This window comes from Odontesthes bonariensis, chromosome 7, assembly GCF_027942865.1.
Source record: "Odontesthes bonariensis isolate fOdoBon6 chromosome 7, fOdoBon6.hap1, whole genome shotgun sequence".
Classification (NCBI taxonomy): Eukaryota; Metazoa; Chordata; class Actinopteri; order Atheriniformes; family Atherinopsidae; genus Odontesthes; species Odontesthes bonariensis.
In genome coordinates this window covers 6,954,917-6,976,994 of record NC_134512.1, presented here as the reverse complement: position 1 = coordinate 6,976,994, position 22,078 = coordinate 6,954,917, and the positions used below count along the sequence as shown (strand labels likewise).

Sequence of the window (22,078 nt, the reverse complement as noted above, 5' to 3'; positions counted from 1 at the left end):
TTGCGAGTGGCCCTCTGCTCAGTACCACCGAGGATTAAAGAAATCTGCGCACCCTGACAGGCAGATGTATCTCACTAATTTGTAATTAGACAAAATATTTACAATAGCACATGTTTCCATGCTGATTGCTGAAATGTTGCATTAATAATTTGTAGTTTAGGACCATGAACAATGCAGCTTCCTTGCATTGACAGTTCTCTGTGCTGAATTTCAACCGGCGAACTCCTCCTTCTGGTCCCCCACCCAAAGCAGTGCCCAGGAAGTTGGTGTGCAGCAAAGTGGGCCACAACTGACAGAGCTCGTATCCCCCCCAAAACCCTGCATATGTGTTTTTGTTGTGTAAAGAAGACACAGAGAGGTATGGGGATGTGTAGGGCCGAGAGGAGAAAAAGCAAGCTACCTGATGGCCACATTAGGCACCCCTTCCCTGGGACTCGCCACAGGATAGGAGAGCTCAAACTAGCCAGGTCCGAGGCTCCCAGCTATCGCAACCTGCCCACCCCACCCACCTGCAAATCCAAAACAAACCATAACACAGCAGTGCCACAGGTTGATCGCCTCCATGTAACTCAGGGTGACCGAGCTTCTCACCCTGTCTCTAAGGAAGAGCCCAGACACCCTGCGAAGGAAGCCCATTTCGGCCGCTTGTATTCGCAATCTTGTTCTTTCGGTCACTACCCACAGCTCGTGACCATAGGAGAGGGTAGAAACGTAGATTGACTGGTAAATTAAGAGCTTCGCCTTCTGGCTGAGCTCCTTCTTCACCACGGCGGGCCGGTGCAGAGCCCGTATCACTGTGGATAATGGTCTCAGATTTGGAGGTGCTTATTCTCATCCCAGCCGCTTCACACTCGGCTGCGAACTGCTCCAGTGAGAGCTGAAGGTCACGGCCCGACGACGCTAACAGAACCACATCAAGTGCAAAAAACAGAGACCAGATTCTGAGGTCGCCAAAACGGACCTCGTGAACAGCCTGATTGCGACTAGAAATTCTGTCCATCAAAATTCTGAACAGAATCGGTGACATAGGGTAGACCTGACGGAGTCCAACCCTCACCGAAAACATGTCCGACTTACTGCCGGGAATACGGACCAAACTCTGACACCGGTCACACAGAGACCGAACAGCCCCAAGGGGTCCGGCACTCCATATTCCCGGAGCACCCCCCACAGGACTCGAACGCCTTCTCCACGTCCACAAAACACATGTAAACTCCCATTCACCCTCCAGGACCCTGCTGAGGGTGTAGAGCTGGTCTACTGTTCCACGGCCAGGATGAAAACCACACTGCACCTCCTGAATCCGAGATTCGACTATCCGGCGGATGCTTCTCTCAAGTACCCCCAAATAGACCTTACCAGGGAGGCTGAGGAGTGTGATCCCCCTGTAGTTGGAACACACCCTCCGGTCCCCCTTTTTAAAGAGGAGGACCACCAGTTAGCGGTCAGACACTGATTTACACCCCGGGCAAAACCCGGTGCTGTTTTTTTTTTTTAAATCTAGGCAAAGGTAGAATAATCTACAGTGATCGTTTAAGAAAAAGTGCAGTTTGCAGGCGTTCCTTCAGGCAAATCACCAGGAATGCTAAGGGGTTAAGGCAGTTAAAATACAATCAGGTGCTACGGTAAAGTACAAACATTCAAGAACAAATCATATATATATATTTTTTAATACTTTATTGTGTCATAATGATAATGATTACACTTGACACTTTTTTTTGTTATCACCCTGTGAGTGAATGAAAGGCTTGAAATCACAAATGACCGACCAAGGGGAAAAATACAATCAACAAAAGGAAAAAAAAACATAATAATAATAACAGTAATAATAGTAATAATAATAATAATGCACTCTCATTCAAAACTATTCATTAATATTTTTAAAAAAAAAATATTGAATCATCCCCCCTCCCCCCCCTGCACAAACTCTGCACTGTGCTGCGTTGCTTACCTAACACGAGAGGTGAGAGTCTCAGGAGGGGAAGATGGGGGCGCCGAAAAACAACTGTGGCCGAAACGTGTATTGATGATGTGTGATCTGAGTCTGAGTCTGGCCAAGGGGAGGAGGGGAAGATGGGGGCGCCGCCCGCTCTGCCTAAACGTAACCACGAATACACCCCCCCCCCCCCCCGTTTTTTGTTTTTTTTCACTCCCCCGTTTTTTGTTTTTTTTCACTCCCCCGAGATGCCGCCCCGGGCGCCTGCCCGATCTGCCCGCCCCTAGGACCGCCCCTGGGGACCACCACCCCGATCTGACAGTCCAGAAGCACTCTCCCCGATGTCCACGCGATGCTGCAGAGGCGTGTCAACCAAGAAAGCCCTACAGCATCCAGAGCCTTGAGGGACTCGGGACAGACCTCATCCACCGGGCCTTTTGACCACCTCGGCAACCTCAGCCCCAGAGATGGGAGGCCCCACATCCGAGCTCCCCGAATCTGCTTCCTCATCGGAAGGCGTGTCGGGAGGATTAAGGAGGCCCTCAAAGTATCCCCCCCACCAACTCACAGCATGCCCAGTTGAGGTCAACAGAGCCCTGCTCTCACCATACACAGTGTTGTTGACGGTGCACCCCGCCCCGATCCGCCGGATGGTGGACCAGAATCTCTTCGAGGCCGTCCGGAAGTCGTTCTCCATGGCCTCACTGAACTCCTCCCAAGCCCAAGTTTTTGCCTCAGCAATAATATTCAAAATTTAAATAAATAAACGCTTGAAATATGTCACTGTGTCTAATGAATCTATATGACATGAGTTTCATTTTTTTAATTGCATTACAGAAATAAATTTACTTTTTCACTGATATTCTAATTTATTTAGATGCAGTTATATCTCATCCAGTGGGAAGTGGGCAGGGGGTCCATGTTTCTGTGCATGAGTGTCTTCATCTGTTTTGTTTCCTGCTGTTTATCTGCAACCTCAAAATGTAAACCTTAAACTTTCAATGTTCAGTGGCTTAATTTGTAATTTATAAAGCCACATTATCTGCAATTCATATTATAGCTCAGGTGATAAAGCAGGTTGTCCATTAATCACACTTAGTTGTTGTTAAAAGGCGCTTGATATAGTAGTTTTTTAGTTTTTTTTGTGACCATTTGTCTGGGTGATGTGTTCAAGGACACTTGACATCCAGTAATTTAATCTTTTATAAAATCTATTCAGCTAGACATAAGTAAACATGGGTGTGAAATTTCTAATATCAAAATAGTGATTTTATTGAAGTGAGCTGAAAGCAGTGACTCAATATGAGATAAAAGGAAAATAAAAAAACAAGGATAAAAAACATTGTTTTTCCTCTAAACAAAAAAAAAGCAAGAATTCAAAGTGTAGGTTGTTTGAAACGGGCAAATAAGAGCGATTTAAACCTATGAATTTTTGAAAAATTTCTCTCAACCTTTTGCAGGAAGGGAAAATCATGTTTGAACAAGAGCTCTACCACAACTTTTCCATCAGCTGCTCCAGACCCTACTTCATCTCATTTGCAGGGGACGTAAGTGTCCAAATTTTTGATAGCTTATTTTGCCTCCAAATCAGCTGATCTCATTAATAATGGATTGTCACTCACACACCATGTGCAGGCTTGTACCATTTGCTCTTAAGTCTTTCTCTTTTTTTAAATGAAAGGTGTTGTTATAACTACATAGTCTCATGTGGTTCGTCTTTCCCTCAGAGCTGTTTGATCGGTCTGAACTTTGCTAGTGAAGAGGAGGCAAAACGATTCAGAGCAACAGTCACTGACCTGCTTAACCGACGGCAACGGAAAACGGGTGAGATTCACAGTTCCAGATTTTCTTCTCAGCTTCTCAGCTCAAGTGTGGGTACACACTTGAGCACACTTGAGTTCTCCTTAAGTCCTCCTGGAGAACTCCTTACTTCTTTTAACCTAATCTAGGTCAAGGTCCCAAACCAGAATGCCTTACTCAAGTTAAGGTGTATCAGAGAAAGGTGCATATATTATTAGAAAAATATAAACTAAAACACAAATAAGTTTGTCTGTGTTTGCCTTATTTGTGTAATTGCAAAATTGCAACATTTTTAACTTTAAGGATTTATAATTTATTTCAATGATTAAATTGATTCTAAAAAAGATGGCCATTTGATTAGCTAATGAAAGTAAGAATAGCATATATTTAGTTAGACACAGAGGTTGTAGCGGAGGGATGGCGACAGGAATAATGTTGCTATCAACCATAGAGATGGGGGTGGGGGTGCAGCTGGACAGAGGAGGCCAAACGGTGGGAGCAGCCACAGATGTGGAGATGCAGCTGTGCTCAGGATGCCTGGTGGTGGAAGCTTCCGCAGAGGTGGAGGTGTGGCTGGGTTCAGAAAGCCTGGTGGTGGAAGCTGCCGCACAGGTGGAGGTGTAGCTTTGCTTAGGAGATCTGGTGGTGGAAGCTGCTGTAGAGGTGGAGGTGCAGTCAGGCGGAGGAGGAGGCTTGGTGATGCGGGTTGCCGTTGAGGTGGAAGCACAGCAGGGCAGTGGAAGCAGTATAGAGGAAGCAGCTGTAGTGGTGGGGGTGGAGGGAGCAGCAGCAGAGGTGGAAAAAGCCACACTATCATCTGTTGTAATATTGGTTGAAAGTATTGGCTCTTTCCACATCACCTTCCACAGACAGAGTTCTTCAGTCTGTATCCAGTGATGGTCCTCATGCCCCTCCACACCTCCTTGGTGTTATTGTTCTCCAGCTGTCGCTCTACCTTTTTCTTGTACTCCACCTTAGCTCGACGTAAAGTCTTTTTAAGCTCCTGTTGTACACTCCTCCGCCTTTCTCCATCCCCATTCTGGAACGCCCTCTTTTACTGGTTCATGAGGTCTTTGATGTCACTGGTGATTAGGGCCTGACCGATATGTTTTTTTCAGGACCGATACCGATAATTATGGAAATGGGAGGCCGATAACCGATATGTGCAACCGATAAATAGAAACATTATTCACGATAAATTAAAAATAGCACACACTGACACAAACTTTCATATTCATTAAATCTTTTTAATTGTAAAAATGAAAAGTGCAGGGAGCTGCCGGCAGCATTTGTAAAATAAAGCCAAACATAACTTAGAATAAAATGGAAAATAAAATAATAATATAAATACAAAATTATCAATAAAAAAATAAATCACTCCCTGCTATGAAAATACTTGAATATATGCTATTTTTATATTAAGAAGTAATAGAAAATGAACTGACTGAGAACTAAAAATCAAGTGTAGGGAGCTGCTTATAGCATTTTTAAACAGTAAAATAAACATAAACATCCCTGTACAACTTTACAATGAACCATCTACATTAGGATGCTTTAATGCCCATTCTCAAGCCTAATATTGCCAATTTAGCAGGATAATGTTGTAGTGGAGGAAGCACAGTTTGCACAGGCTACCAAGTAGCTAGCAGGCTTGCACTAACAAATGGTCAGTCTCAGGAACAAACACAAACACGTTTTATTTGGTCTTCATTGACCATGGCTTTCAGTCCACCTTTCGTGTAGAACTAAAGACACGTTCACGTTTCCATGTGGGGGTTTACAAATTATTGTACACTATAACTGCTTTATGGACAACCGTTTCAGTGAGGAGTATTCGCTGTCATTCTGGTTATCCTTACGTGAGCTGAAGGTTTGCGTCGTTACACAGATCAAAAGGACCATTTTCACTAGTTGTACACACTAATAAAGACGTTGTGGTGCCATGATTTTGCAACGTTGGTGTGTTTGTGACTTATTGCAGGGGATAAGGCTTCGTATATGCTTACCTTGAAGGGAGTTTGTTCTCTCTGCTTCAAATAGTACTGCCACCACCGTGGCCCTACTTGCACCGCAGCTGCCTTGAAACCGCTCAGAGCGTTCAGTAGCCACCCTGCCCCTAACTTGCGCCACGGCCGCCTTGAAACCGTTCGCAGCCTTGCGTGTTGATTGGTTGTATTCCGTGTGCCAAACAAATCAGATGCTGTGACGGGCGGGGCAATGCTCATGAACTCAAAGTGGGGAGAGCAGAAGACGCGTTCAGAACGAAACGGCTGCAAAATTGGTTGTGAAAAGTATATAAACTTATCGGTGGAAATTTATGGTATTGCCGATGCCGATATCCCCAAAATGCTAAATATCGGCCCGATATATCAGCGGGGCCGATAATCGGTCGGGCCTTACTGGTGATCCATGGTGTATTATTTGGATAGCACCGTAAGCCGCGTTTCCACTTTGTAGTCCGGTACGGGTCGGTTCGGAACGGTTGCTTATTTCAGTTTTTCCAATACCAGGAAAGCGTACCGGTCCCATGGAACCCGTTACCATTTTTGTAACCCTTTTGCTTGGGGTACCAAGCACAAAGGACCGGTTCCAGGCTCTGCTCTCCGTTGTTGGTGAGGAGGCTGTGCAGCGGGAGCTCGATGGCACTGTGCGAAACGAAAAAGTTTTCCAGCTGATTGCCGCAAAAATGGCAGAGAGTGGTTGCAACCGGACCGCGAGCCAGTGTCACATTAAGCTGAAGAAGCTTGGAGGTGGTTCGAAATTATGGATGTTATTTGTTATATGCTGTTATTTGCTATTTACACTTCGGCACGCCCTCCGCCCACCCCTGAGGGTCCCCTTTGTACAGTGGGAAGGCAAGCTGACCCTAAAGTGACCCGTACCGTACCGTTCGGAACCGACCCGTACCGGACTGCATAGTGGAAACGAGGCTTTACAGTTCTCACTGGAATCATAGTGTCCCTACAGAAGTTAATGTAGTCTGTGATGGTGCTGACCCTCCTGTCTATGTTACAGTCCATTTCTTCTTCCTCCAGCAGTACAGCCCAGTCTGTGACATCAAAGCAGTTTCTCAATGCATCACTCGCCTCTGGTGACCACTTCCTGAAAGATCTGGTTGTAACAGGAAGTCTTTGTACACACGGTCTGTATGTGGGTTGTAGATAGACCATGCTGTAATCAGATCTACCCAGTGGTGGAAGAGACACTGCCCTGTAAGCCAATTTCACGTTAGCATAGATCTAATGTCCTTTCTCCATGTGTTAGACAGTCCACATACTGTACAAAGCCAGTCAAGCAGGAGGATAGGGAGAGTCGTGGTTGAAATCCTCTGTGATTGTAATGAATGCCTCAGGATGCTGGGTCTGTATCCTAGCAACGGCGTCACGGATGACGTCACACGCCATTGTAGGTGCCGCCCTCAAAGGAATGTAAACAACGATGACGACTGTGTATGGGAACTTTCTGGGTGCATAAAACGCACGGAAACCAACTGACAGCAGTTCGATGTCTGGACAACAAACCCTCTCCTTAAAGGGGAACTCCGGGGCATTTGAAGCGCGTTTCCATTGCTAGAGGTTGTCAAATACTGATAGTAGGACACAGAGAGGTGCAAATCTGCGCTCCCTGTGTGGAGATCGCGCTGTTCGCACAGCGTGTCATGCGAGGCTAATACGTGGTGGCTAAGGGGCAACTGCTAACCCTTCCACGTAAAACAACAACTTGCACACAGCAGAAACGTCACACCACTTTATAAACCATCCGACAATAAAGTCACAAGCCTTACCATCAAAACCATATGCATGGTTCTCACATTACTGGCATGGGGACGTTACAAAACAACTTTATAAACAGCATGTAACTCACCGGCTGGTTGTAGGCTCGCGCATGTGAAAGCCCAAAAGAGTCGATGGACGATAATCCCATATACAAAACAATTATATTCTCTAGAAAAACTGCGTTCAAGTATTTAAAACATTACAACAATATAACTGGGCATGTATTGTTGTAATGTTTTAAATACTTATTATCGTCCATCGACTCTTTTGGGCTTTCACATGCGCGAGCCTACAACCAGCCGGTGAGTTACATGCTGTTTATAAAGTTGTTTTGTAACGTCCCCATGCCAGAAATGTGAGAACCATGCATATGGTTTTGATGGTAAGGCTTGTGACTTTATTGTCGGATGGTTTATAAAGTGGTGTGACGTTTCTGCTGTGTGCAAGTTGTTGTTTTACGTGGAAGGGTTAGCAGTTGCCCCTTAGCCACCATGTATTAGCCTCGCATGACACGCTGTGCGAACAGCGCGATCTCCACACAGGGAGCGCAGATTTGCACCTCTCTGTGTCCTACTATCAGTATTTGACATCCTCTAGCAATGGAAACGCGCTTCAAATGCCCCGGAGTTCCCCTTTAATGGTCACATTGCGGGGGTTTATCCATCTCTGATTAAAGAACAGTATAACACCCCCGCCTTTCCGCTTACCGCCGCTCGTACTCCGGTCACGATCCGCTCGTACGGCTGTGTAGCCGGGAATGCCCACACGAGTCTGGTGTGTTGTCGTTCAGCCAGGACTCAGACAGACAGATCAAACTGCTCTCCTTATACAGCCGTTGATTCCGCACAAGCACCTGATATTATTAATAATAATGGCACAATAAATTAAGAATATTCTGCTCATGCATATCATGAATAAGGTCAGCTCATCACAAAAAATAGCCTGGTAAATTGTCTTTTGGACATCCTCACAAAAAAAATTTTGTGACACAAATCTAAGACAACTTTGTGCTGTCATGGATACTCAGGGTCTGTGTCCTTGAATATTCTGATGTGGATTAATAAACTGTGTGAAAGAGTTGTTATGACAGAGTAGGTCAGAGATGAGACACTGATGTAAAAGCAAATGTTTCCGTCTATCTGTGTGAGAATTACAAATACCAGCAGACTGCAGAATGGCAAGAATGGTTTACTGAGACATTGACAGAGTTGTTTCACAGACTGTGTCACATACACATACAGGTATATAGTTGAGTCTTCCTCTGGTTAATCTGGTCACCATATGTAGAGCACATGGTCTGTTGTTCACATTAGACCTAATCTGTAATCCCCTCAGTCTCTGTAGCTGAGCAGCATGTTTTGTATGGGCTTCATTTTGTCTTTTCACAATGATTTTGTATAGCTAGATGAAAGTGCACGTTAATCATCTCTCTACATTTTGTAAAGTCACGGAACAAAGTAAATATTTATAGGACATTAATCACAACAGATATTCTCCAAGTCTAGATGTGTTATCTGCTGCTAGTTTGTGATTTAGATAACTCTTCAGTTATTTAGGTTTCAGTTTTTTATTTTGTTTTTGACTCACTAATGAATTTTAGAAAACTGCCTTGCTCTTTTTGTGTATTTAAACAATATTAAACATAATTAGACATTTGTTTTGTATCAGACTGGATCAAAGAGAAATGGAAAACAAAAAAAGCACTTAAAAGTTGGTGACTGAGTAGCCTTTATCAGTTGTTCATTACCTTTACTCTAGAAGCCTCTCCACATGTGTTTACAAAAAAAGTTTCACTCCCTCTGTGTCATCAGCCAAACAGATAAAATAATAATCTTTCAAACTTAATTGGCCTTAGGCCTTGAAAGCCTTTCCAAAATAATCACAATTTTTCATTCATAAAAAATCTGACTGGCCACCTTGGGTTTCTACTCCTTTGATCAGGAATGAGATGTCAGGTGTTATGTTTGTGGCTGCCAGCTGGACAGTTCATGGAGGTTTTCATAATTGGATGCATGCAGGACTTCTCATAATAGCTTTAGTGCATCGCACATTTCTAAAGATACAACTTTCTCCTCGATCTCTTGTTCCTCTTTCTCTGTAAGAGATGAAAATATTTTTAGAGTTGAGAGAAGCAGCTCTTGTTGGTAACTCTTGAATCAAGCTCAAGCTTCTTTACAAAAAACTGACCCTTGACAATTTAAACATAGTTGATATAGTGTGTGGGTGGTTTCGTACTTTGGGTGTGCTGTTGTGTGCACGCTTGGTTGGCGCTTGGGTGATGGGTGTGTCACAAATTCATGTGACAAATTGAGTCTCAGAGATACTCACACTATCCAATGTGTCTCAGTGGAGATATGTGAATACATCAAATAACCCTGCAGACATGGCCTCTAGTGGAGCCAAAGTGGAAGCTCTCTTGAAAGCTGGCACTTCGATGTCAGGTCCTGAGTTTATTGGACAGCCTGAAAAAGATTGGCCAGTGAATCCTGATATGTCTGTAATGTTTCTCTATAAGATTCTGAGATCAAAACAGGTGTGGCTATGAATGTGGTTCAGGCTAGATGAACATGTGGATTCAGTTATGAGTTTCATCAAACACTTCTATTCATGAGTTCGTCTGAAAAGAATGGTTGGCTGGCTTCTTAGGTTTAGGAGCTTGCTATTGGATCTCTCTAAGAAGAAAACCGCTAAAGATGACCCTCTCTCAGTCTGACCTGGATGAGGAGCAGCTTGAAAAGAGACAACAAGAGGAGATAAGAACTATCAAAGATCAGGTTGCAAGATGTCCTCTTAGGATTGATGAGTTTGACAAGGCTGAGACAGCAAGTATCTCTTATTGCCAGAGCAAGAGGTATCCTGAAATCCTGAAAGGCTTGCAAAAGGGGGAGGTTGTAAAAAGGATCGGTTATCTTTTCAAATTGGATCCTAAGATGGAAGGCTGTGTTCTGAGGGTTGGAGGAAGACTGGGAAGAGCAGCTATGCCAGATGAAGTTAGACATCCTGCTATCTGCTATATTGGCTAAAGATCTCCATATTTCTGACCTTATTCTGTATCACATACATCAGATTACAGGACATGGAAGACATAATCATATGCTCTCCATGTTACGTCAGAGATATTGTATTCCAGGTGCTAGTGTTGCCATAAGAAGGATATTATTGAAGTTTGTTGTCTGTCATAGATTGCATGCTGCTCCAGGACAGCAACAAATGGCAGACCTTCCTCAAGACAGAGTTTTTCCTTATGAACCTCCATTCTCTCGGGTTGGGGTGGATTGCTTTGGGCCTTTTGACGTTAGAAGAGGAAGGATCACAGTGAAAAAATATAGTTATTTTTACGTGTTTGGCTATAAGAGCTGTACATCTTGAAGTGTTGTCTCCTTTAGATTACACAGATTATTTTGTTAATGCTTTGAGATGCTTCATTGCACGGCGTGGTCAGGTGATAGTTGCTCTCAGACAATGGTACGAACTTTGTTGGAGCTGAGCGTGAAGGGAATTGGGTGAATTTTCAATCCCCCCACAGGATCCCATCATGGTGGAGTGTGGAAGAGGTTGATAAAATTTGTGCGCAAGGTGCTGAATTCCATCTTAAAAATACAGATTTTTGATGAAGAAGATTTACATACTGTTTTATGTGAGGCTGAGGCTATTATTAATAGATGCCCCGTAACTAAAGACACTGATCCTAATGACTTGGAAGCACTAACTCCTAACTATCTACTGCTGCTGAAATCCAAGCCATTGCTGCCAAAGACATGACCTATATGCTCGACGACGATGGAAACATGTTCAGTATATGTCAAATTTGTTCTGGAAGCGCTGGGTAAAGGAGTACTTGCGACAACTGCAAGAGCGTCAGAAGTGGCAGACTACCAGAAGAAACTTTGTTCCTGGAGACGTTGTCGTTGTGGATGACTGCACCTGAAACAATTAACAATTGAAAGGTGGTACAGGTAATCCATGATAAAAGAGGACTTGTGCAAGAGATCCGCATTAAGACTAAGACTAACTACTTGGATAAACCTATCACAAAGGTATGTCTTCTTCAAGAAGCAGAGGAAACATAAGAGCATGCGCTGATTGTAAGCAAATGTTGAGACTTTATGTTGATGTGGACATTTGCTTGGCTGCATGGATTTAAACTTTCACAGGTTCAATTATTTGTTTTATATGTGAATGGGTGTAAAAACGCATTCGATTGTGAAGTATTATTGTGTACCTGAGTTTGTGCCCTACATGTTATTGATGATGTAATTAATCTTTAGACTAATTAGGGGCTGGAATGTAGGGGCCATGTGTGGATGGTTGCGTGCTTTGGGTGTGCTGTTTTGTGCACGCTTGGTTGGCGCTTGGGTGATGGGTGTGTCACTTTGGGTGTATGTTCTGTGGTTACAAATAGTCGCACTTACCTGTGCGCATGATGTGACTTGGAGGATGTAGGAGTGGGGTGAGCTCGGGAGTGAAATGTTTTGTTGACCGCAAGCAGCTATGAAGTAAGTCTTATAGCAAGCCTTCTATGTATGTTTTTTGGTTCCTTGCATACGCTGAATAATATTTGATGGATTATGCTACGTTATGATATGGAAAATAAAGAAACAAGAGACCAAGAAGTTACATCTTAGTGCGTGTCATCAATTATCTCCCGTGTTATTATCTCCCGACCTCCCAATCTTGCGACGTCTATCATGAAACTCGTTGATTGATTGTTTACCTTCCGGCTCCGTTCCACTCCTCACAGTCAACGATGGCGACCGAGAGAGAAAGACTGTTGTTGGAATTGGAGCTTATTGATTTTGAAATGCAAATAATTTTGACCAAATGTTGACGGCCACACAGTAAACTCTTTCAAAAATGGCGGTGTTGTTGTTCTGAGAGGATGGCGCTAAACCGGAAAAGTGATTCCGGAAATGATGTTGTTAGCCGACCAATCACAACCCTTGCGGTCTCCGCGAGTCTCCGTCTCTCCTCGACGGATAGATAGAAATTTTGGCCGACGCACGCAAGCTACGGAGAGCGTCTCCGGGAGGGTCTCCGTTGACGGAGAGGGCTCTGCGTAGACGACCATAAATCAGCCTTCAGCCGCAATAGTTGGCTTTAGTGGAAGCTGTATGGCAGGTTCTAAATTCCAAGAATCACAGGAAAAGCACAGTTAAAGTTCTGTAATACAGAGCATTTATCTGTATTCTAAATTTGGAGCACAATAGAAATTGAATTTTTCAGAAGCAGCACTTTTAGCTTGTAAGATGACCAGCCACATTTGGTTGGCTACAAAAACTGAAATTAAGTCGTCTTTATTAACTGCCTTCAAAAAGCTTGTAATGATGATTATTGGGCTTAATGACTAAATGTTAAATGCAAGGGCGTAAGTTTGCATAGGGACCATAGGTACAAGCGACAACCAAAGTTTGCAAAAGACGGAGTTGTCTCTTACCAATATTTTTGAAAATATTCTCATATAAAAATTTTTTTACATAATGCATTAAATATAATATTTTTCACAAACTCATTTGTAGTATTAAGCATTTGTAGAGAACTATTTTTCCGACGTGCCCTCTCGTCGCAATGTTCAGTGTAACCTGCATTGCAACAAGGTTAGTTAGACTGCTATTTGATTGGCAGAAGGGTCAGCACATGAAGGTATAAAGCCCCTGTCGTCACCGCTCCCGGCGAAGAGACGTGCTGTGTGGCAGAGTTGCTGTAAGATCTGGATTGATGGTAAAATATCGCTGATATTCGCTGAGATTCGCTGTTGCAGACAGGCTTGACGCCACAAAATCATGAAAGTAAATCCTCACGTTAATATTTCGTTTGGTCTCACTATTTTTGCTCCTGTTTCTGCTTTGTAAATAGAAAATGTCACAGAAAAAGAAGAGAGACATCAAAAGTTATTTCACCACCCAGAGAGTAAGTAGCATCTAACTACCCACACAATGCTATAGCCTTCTAGGTTAACGTAAACACTCACACACTTTTGTTCATTAAGAGAAAGCTTTAACTTAACTCTTATTGTATTTTTGCTTGGAATTACAAATACCCGATACCTCATAACTAAAGATATAAGAAAATCTTTACTTGTTACCTTGCTTCAAATGTTTTGAATCAGTTGTTTGACCAAAAAGTACTCAGCAGTTTTTTTGGACATCACAAATGAAAAGATCTTGGTCTTTTTAATCTATATATTCTATAAAAGTACACATTTTGATATCCAGACTTCCAGTGTCTCCATAATTGAGAAAAAAGGTACCATGCCTATCCTGTACCTTGCGAGATGGCTGATTCAAGGAAAGCTTCTTGGTCTAGTTGCAGAAATCCATCATTTATGTTGGAGACCAGGGATTTGGACTGGGATTAGCAAGGGATTAATGGTTATGTCAGATGTTGCGACAGTGTGTGCAGATTATAAAGAATTCGAGGACTGAAAGAAGGAAGAACTGGTAAACGTGCACTGGATCATTACAGCTCAGTGTAGACAGATTAAATCACTGTTGAAGAACATGGAAACAAATTTTACAACATCCTTTTGCCATAGTTCTCCTGTATGTACTCATGATTATTAAAGGCATGTTGATAAAACTGCAAGAGTCAGGGAAAGTAATTTGATCCATAAGTACACTAAAAACTAGAGACTAGAGATGCTGTCTTTAATACCATTGCAATAGCAAGTCTAAAGTAATGTATATAGCAGGGGTATTCAACTAAAATTTAAAGAGGTCCAGTTAGAGAAAATTTCTTGAAGCAAAGGTCCGGAAGATCATAATGTCTAACTATTTAGTGTGATATATATTTAAGTTTAGTGTGATATATATTTAAGTAGCCAAGTAGTTGTATCAACATCTGCATGTAATCAATACCTGACGGTTAAATCAAATGAATTCAGTACAATTTAAAAACTTTTTGACAATATTTATTGTCACGTAACATAGAACTGAACATGTATGTATGACTGCAGATACGTTTAATGTTCTCTCATTAACTAAGGAAAAGTAGGGCTGCATTTCAAAATAAGAGAAAATAAATAAATGTTATATTAAATCATTTTTTTTCCCTTTTTCTGTTTCACATCTTGACTCAACAGTAATTTTAGAGATAATAAATCTCAACACATCTTAACAATTGAACAGTTTATCACTTCTTCTCTTCCCCTCTTATTGCCCACTCCCCCACGTCTCTGCTAAGTGAGAGAATTGAGCTCTCGCTTGTCCTGCCAGGATTTTAAATCTGGGCTTGAATGGAGTCAGGGCCATTCTAATGCACATATGGAGGTGCTCATTGGTGAGCCTGGAACGATATTTAGTTTTGATTATGTTCATTGTTGAGAAAGCTGCCTCGCACTTGTATGTGGAGCCAAACATGGTCAAGATGTACAGGGCTACTTTCCTCAGACCTGGGAAGCTGTCTCAGAGACCATTAGGAGCCAGAAAGTGGAAGGGTCAGTTCTTACAAACTGCTCTTTAAGGGCCACATCTGCTTGGAGATCAACCAATTGCATCTGGAGAGGCCCAGCATTTACCCATTTAAAGTGCTGTGTGACTTCCTTTGAGAACCCCCTGACATCTGTGATTAGAAATGGGTTCTGAATGAACATGGTGAGCTGCTGTCCAAAGCTGAAGCTGTCAAATCGGTTGCTGAAGTTTACAATCAGCTTATCAACAAAGTCAACAAAAGAAGACACATCTCTTTGTCCCTGAACTTGTTCCTGCACTGCTGGGAAGTGTGCACAGTCTCCATGCAGGTCTTCCTTGAACATCTCAAGTTTCCTCTGAAAGGAGCAGACAGCTGTCATCAGTTCACAAATTGAATTGTCCTTGCCCTGTAGCCTCAAATTCAGTTCATTCAGATGTGAAGTGATATCAACCAAAAAGGCAACATTATCCATTTGTTTCTCATTTTCTAAAAAGAGAGAAAACTGTGTTGCCTTCAGACTTCTTAGCTCTGCCAAAAAAGCTGCTACTTCCCTCCTGATGGACCAAAAGCGCTCTAACACCCTGCCTTTGCTGAGCCATCTCACATTGTTGTGCAGCAAAAGATCATCAGCATTGGCATCAACTTCTCTGAGGAATTCCCTAAGCATGCGATGCTGGTAGGAAGAGGATGCCATGAGAAAATTGATCATTTTCATCGTTGTATTCATCACCTCAGCATACTCATCTGACAGGGTGGCGCAGAGGACAGGATGATGCAATTGTAAGCTATGAGCTCAGGATTGTCCTCTTTCAGTCTTGCTACAGCTCCTTTCTCTCTCCCGACCATAGCAGGGGCTCCATCTGTGGTTATTGAAACCACTTGTTTTAGCTCTATTCCTCTCTTTGTTAACATCTCCTTTAGGGCCAGGTAGATGTCTTCTCCTCTTGTACTGGTCTGAAGGGGAGTGACACCTAACAGGTCTTCACAGAACGCTTTCTGGTCTGTGTTGAAAAACCTGACATACACTAACAGCTGAGCATTGTCACACACGTCAGTGGACTCATCCACAGCTAAGCCTACACATGGTGCCTTATGCATGGCTTCATCTAGCTGGGTTAGCACATCGAGTTAATATTTCACTTTTCGTTGTGGCAGATGATGCTGACATGGGTATTTGCTTTATTTTATCACAAAGCTCTTGTTTTTGTTTTCCCTCAAGTAGTGTTTCGGCTACTGCACTCATGCATTCTTTGACAACCCCTCCATCTTTTTGTGTTGACCCAAAATCCAAGCAACTCTGAGGGAACACTCGTGAGCACGTTGTTGGGCAGTGAATGTGTGGCTCAGGATCCTGGTGGACTGGTCATATTGGGCTCTGAGAATACTTATTTTCTGTGATCTCACTTCAGATTTGAGTGGGTATGTTTGTTCAAAACCTTTATGTTTTGTCTCATAATGGCGTTTCACATTGGCACTTTTTATAAGTGCCACGGTCTCTGAACATATGAGACACACTGGTTTAATGCTCCCAGTGGGAAGTATGAACAGAAACAAGTCTGTCCATTCCGGATTAAATGCTCTATTTTCGCTGTCCACTTTTCCTTTTTTGGAGAGCGCCATTTGTTACTTAATTTTCTCTCCCTTTCTCCGTCTCACTACCATCTCACTCCTGTTCCTCTCCCTTTCTCCGTCTCACTCCTGTTTCTCTCCCTTTCTCCGTCTCACTCCTGTTTCTCAACTTTCTTCAAGTCAGTCGTCTGTATATCTCCCTTTGTTTTCTGTAACTGTATGCTATGTATCGTCTTTTCATGTGTAACTTGACTCAAACTCTTTTCTGTCTGCACTGTAGGTTCGCAATGTTTACCGCCTGTAATGCACAGACTTGATTGGCTGAGTAGTATCACGTGGGATTGGTCTGTGAGTTTCCACACCAGCTAAACTGCTACCGTAAAGACTACAAAAGCTTAAAGGTTAAAATAGAAGCGCTCCATCAGGTTTTATCATAACCTTCTGTTTTTGGCCGGTTAGGTCCGGGTCCGTATGGGACGGCTTTGCTCACCCCACAAAAGCATACTATATACCTCTGGTATATAGTATGCTTTTGTTATTGTGGATTTTCAGGAGATTGTCTAATTTTATATGTAGGTCATACTGCATCTAAGAAAGGTGCTGGGACTTAAAGGAGAAGTTCGTTTTTTTTTTAACTTGGACCTTATTTCTGGCATAAATTACGTTCATCTACTCACCGATAACAGCTTGGTGAAAGTCAGCGTCCTTTGGAAGATATTTAGATTATTTGAGATCCAAGTATATCCATATAACGGGAGAAAACAGGGCGTAGACAATACAGCCTCTAAAGAAGGCATTACCTGTCTTTATTTCACCAATACTTTAAGACGAATGAATGAACGCGTACTATTGCACTGTTAGCTCATAGCTGCCATGTTGTTGTTATCCTGGGCTATTGGGGGGCTTATAGGAAGCTTTCTACACACGCGTCTAGTGTGATAACTTCATCAATGCGCGCCGCTGCAACACAGTTTATTTACTCCGTGCTCTGTGACAGTCGGCTAACTTCACACAGAGTTTGCTACTGCTAGTTTTGTGCAACATGGCAGGATGTTTATCAGATTTTGACGACGTAGACGACGACTTTGAGTACGATGGACATCCATACCAGAGTGAAAGATCTGTGATACAGCAGCGCGCGTCGATGAAACTATTGGTGAAATAAAGACAGAAAATGCATAATAGCATTCCTGTCTGATTTTTTTTTTTTTTTATTAATTTGCCTATTATGATTATAAAAGTCACATTTATCCTGATAAAAAGTTTACATAGTTATGTCCTACTGGTTAACACGCCGAGCCATACTCAAATTAACAGCTTTTTCTTATTTGGTTTTTGTCACACTGAAATAACTCTTAATTTTTATGGTTATTAAGTTATCATGAAATGTCTTCAATGTAAGCTCAGGAAAACATAACCCTGATGAGTAAAATGTTGCATAGAAAAAAATAACTTTTTCTAATTTTAAAACTCAGAGTAATGGAGCTGAAAGTTGAAATTTTGTTTAAAACAGCTTGAATGAAAGTTGTAAAAAATCCACCACATATTGTGGATATTTCTCCTAAATCTTTCTCTATTCCACTCACATTTTGCAGGTCCAGCTCTGCCCATGGCCACAGTGGACATCAAAAACCCAGAGATCAGCAATGTACGATTCCACAACTCCCACAGCCATCAGCAGCCGTATCACCTCAACAATATGCTGAGCCAAACTGGCCTAATCTGGAAGGACAAGAAGACCAAAGGCAAGAAGAAGAAGCTAACCAAGGCCGACATCGGCACGCCCAGCAACTTCCAGTGAGTTGCACCTCACACAGTAGTGCTAATTGAACATGTCATTTTCATTCAATCATAGGCTTTATTATAATTTTTTGTTTTTCACATTTTATATCAGATATGATATAGTCTATAAAACTACTTAAATTAATTATGATTGTTTGGGTAAGGGACTTAAGATATTGACTTTGCTGTGAACCACAATCCAAAACAATGATATTTGAGATTCAAGTGACCAAAGTCTGAAATAATTTATTTTATTTTACATTTCATCTCTTATGAGAGTAACATCATGTTAATATATGTCAAAATTTATGCATTAGTTATATATTTGTTACAGCTCAAGTTGGAGGACTTGGAAGAGGCTTTACAAAAATACATCTTTGTCATTAGTTAGCATCTGCACATAGCTGCTGACATGTGCATGCTTAACAGCAGATGTATATTTATTTACATGTTGGCACGTGTTTATGATCTCACCACATATCTGTCCCGTCTTCTTCAGGCACATTGGTCACGTGGGTTGGGATCCAAACACTGGTTTTGATGTGAGTACTAGCCTTCACACACGAACACATACACACAGGAGCACAACAGTGACCTGTCTGGTGACTACATGATGAAATTGCATAATAGGCTCTTGTTGCTTCCTGCCAATTTTCACAAATGTCTGTGTCTGCACAGACACAAAGAGCTATTATACACTTTGTTATATCATATAAATATTGGATGTAAAGGAGCTCACCTTTGCAGTGATTGCAGTGACTTACAGCCCAAATAAAAGTATGTGAGCTTTCATCAGTTGTAAAAAAGAAAACTTTTTTTTATTTTTATGGCAGTGATTTTCAAAGTTAGAGCACTTCAGGGGAGGTGCGAAAGAAACGGAAAACCATCTTAGCTAGCTAATATATCTGAGGGGCATGGATCGATGGTGAGATGGCAAGGTGAGAGAAAAGGGTGAATCTGGAACAAGAAAACGGAGGAAGTATGACAGTGATTATTTACAGTTTGGATTTTCATGGATTGGAACTGAAGATGTTCCGCAGCCACAGTGTGTTATTTGGAAAGAGATACTCGCTAATTACAGTATGAGACCATACAAACTCCGGCGCCACATTGAAACAAAGCACCCAACTTTGGCTACCAAACCACGGGAGTTTTTTGACAGGAAGCTAAGTGAATTGCAGTCACAGAAGAAAGTAATTGCAACACTAGAAAGCTGCAAGCATCTGTATGCGGGACCGAGATGTGCGCACGTTGGGGCATGCGCTGGACGTCGTAGTCGCGCAGCTCTGCCCACACACATGATACCCTCTGCGTACGTACGAGCACATAATAACCCCAATGCGGAGGGGTTTTTGAAAATTTCTAGGGGGCGCCACTGAGCCATTTTGCTCCGCCCACGCACAAGACCTTTACATACGTACGAGGTTGACAGGGTGTATGTGTGTGCTAAATTTTATAGCTTTGCGATGATGATAAGGCTTTCAAATCATATAAGCCATCACAAGATTTTCACCGCCTTGCCACACCCACACCGTTCAGAGTTTGGAAAGTTTTCTCCATGATTTTTTCTTCCCATGTCTTAAGAGTAACCTGGCCAAGTTTGGAGCTGTTACCATTAAATCTGTAGGATGAGTTGGATCAAATCTGAGGTTTGCAGACGTTTACAACTACCAGCAGATGGCGCTAAAGGTGGATGTCACTATGATAATATGTACGCGTTCAGGCTGGCATTCAGCAAATGAAGTTTGGGACAGATTGGATAATGTATGTGGGAGTTATAAGCGACTTAATTTTTTGTGTCGAGTGATGGCGAGTCATCGAACTTTGAGGCATCGCCACGGGCACGCCCTTTAAGTTTTGAAAAAGTTGCCCAATGATTATTTCCCCCATGTCTTAAGAGTAACCTGGCCAAGTTTGAAGTCTGTAGCATTAAATCTGTAGGACAAGTTCGATCATATGCAAGGCGTGGAATCGGTCAAAAATGGCACAAAAACGCACTTTCCATCCAAAATGGCCGCCTTCCTGTGGACGTGGGACCATGGCGGCATGAGACTTTTTTGTGCGTCTGGGCATGATGAATGAGTCTACCGAATTTCGTCTTCCCACGCGACACTAACCCCATTTTTAAGTATCGTAGGGGGCGCTACAGACTCAATGAGCGACTCCCAAAAATATGAAGTTTAGATTCTTTCATGTCGTCGACTGGCAGGTGGCGCTTGCAAAATTTCAAGAGTTTTTCGAGTACCTTTTGCAAAGAATCGGACGGAAGACGGAAAGACGGAATAATAAGAATCCTTACAGATACAAATGGGGTCCTTGCAGTTTCACTGCTCGGTCCCTAATTAAGCACTGTGAATACGAAGCATCATATCAGGTGGCGTTATGTATAGCAAAGGCAAGTAAACCCCACAACATTGGCCTTACTCCTCCCTGCAGCTAAAGACATGTGCGGCAATGATAGGAGAAGCTGCTGCTGCCAAGCTAAATGCCATTCCCATGTCTGACCATACCATCCAGTGCCGCATCTCAGACATGGCATCTGATGTGAAAGAGCAGGTGCTGGATAATGTGCGTAAGAGCCCTTTTTTCTCTATTCAGTTGGATGAGTCCACCAACGTGGCTAGTTGCGCTCAGTTAATGGTGTATGCACGCTATATTTTAATATAGCAACAGAAAACATAAACAGAGTTTATGTTTTGTCATCCTCTGCTAGCTCGCACTACAGTAGGAGAAATATTCAAGGCTTCGAATGATTTTGTTCAGGAGAGTCACATTGATTGGGGCCTCTGTTGTGGAATATGTAGAGGGTGCGAGGGTAATGACAGGCCATCACAGCGGTCTGGTGAAACAGGTGCAAGCGGTTGCCCCCGTCGCTGTTTGGAAGCACTGCATCATCCTTTGTCAGGCCTTGGCAGCCAAAAAGATGCCACAGGACCTGCTCAACATCCTGGATGAGGCACTAAAAATTGTAAACCAAATCAAATCGTGCTCCATGAATGACCATCTCTTCTTCATCCTCTGTACTGAGATGGGTGCTCACTTCCAGCAGTTGCTGCTGCACTCCGAGGTCAGGCGGCTGTCCCGCGGCAAGATCCTCACCCGTCCTGTGGGATGAGGAAGTGCTCCTCTTCCTCACCGAAATTAATTCCCCACTGGTGAAACACATGGAGGACATGAACTGGGTTGCAAAGTTGGCCTATTTCTCTGACATTTTGACCGCATAAACACTCTGAACACATCTATTCAGGGCAAAGGGTGCAATGTGTTTATGGCTCAGGATCAAATCGCTGCATTTAGAAAAAAGCTAGACCTGTGGTGTGCTCGGGTCGAACGGGGTTTGGTGGAAATTTTCCCGACACTGGAAGATGTTGTGGGGAGAGCAGGGCTGCAGCTGGACTCTACACAGCTGTTGATCATTGCGCATTTGAGAGCCTTGGGTGAGCAGAGAGTATTTTGGAGAGAAGAACTTGGCAAATCAGTGGGTGAGAAATCCATTCTCTTTCCCAGTGACATCCCAGGATGGACTGAGCCTGCAAGAAGCAGAGGCTCCCATCGATCTGAACTCCAACATAGACTTGAAAAAAAAGACGAGTGAAGTCTCACTTGCGCACTTCTGGCTGTCTGTGGAATCAGGGTTCCCACACCTCTCCAAAAAGGCTGTCAAAGTGTTCATGCCCTTCACCTCCACTTACCTGTCTGAGTGTGGATTTTCCGCACCGACCATGATTAAAAGTAGGTACCGCTGAAGGCTGCAAGTGGAGGATGATTTACATTTATTCCTCTCTGAAGTGCTTCCCCGCATCAGCCG

The 22,078-nt window shown here is 42.9% G+C and overlaps 1 protein-coding gene across 2 annotated transcripts in view; it reads left to right on the top strand.

The window, feature by feature from the left end:
• Positions 1 to 22,078, top strand: part of wasla (WASP like actin nucleation promoting factor a) — a 76,448-nt gene that overhangs the window by 34,612 nt on the left and 19,758 nt on the right. For both annotated transcript variants that reach the window (XM_075469312.1, XM_075469313.1), the window contains 4 exons: positions 3,397 to 3,483; positions 3,664 to 3,760; positions 18,084 to 18,285; positions 18,770 to 18,812. In XM_075469312.1, the coding sequence (XP_075325427.1) occupies positions 3,397 to 3,483; positions 3,664 to 3,760; positions 18,084 to 18,285; positions 18,770 to 18,812 (429 nt within the window). The remainder of the gene's footprint in view (positions 1 to 3,396; positions 3,484 to 3,663; positions 3,761 to 18,083; positions 18,286 to 18,769; positions 18,813 to 22,078) is intronic.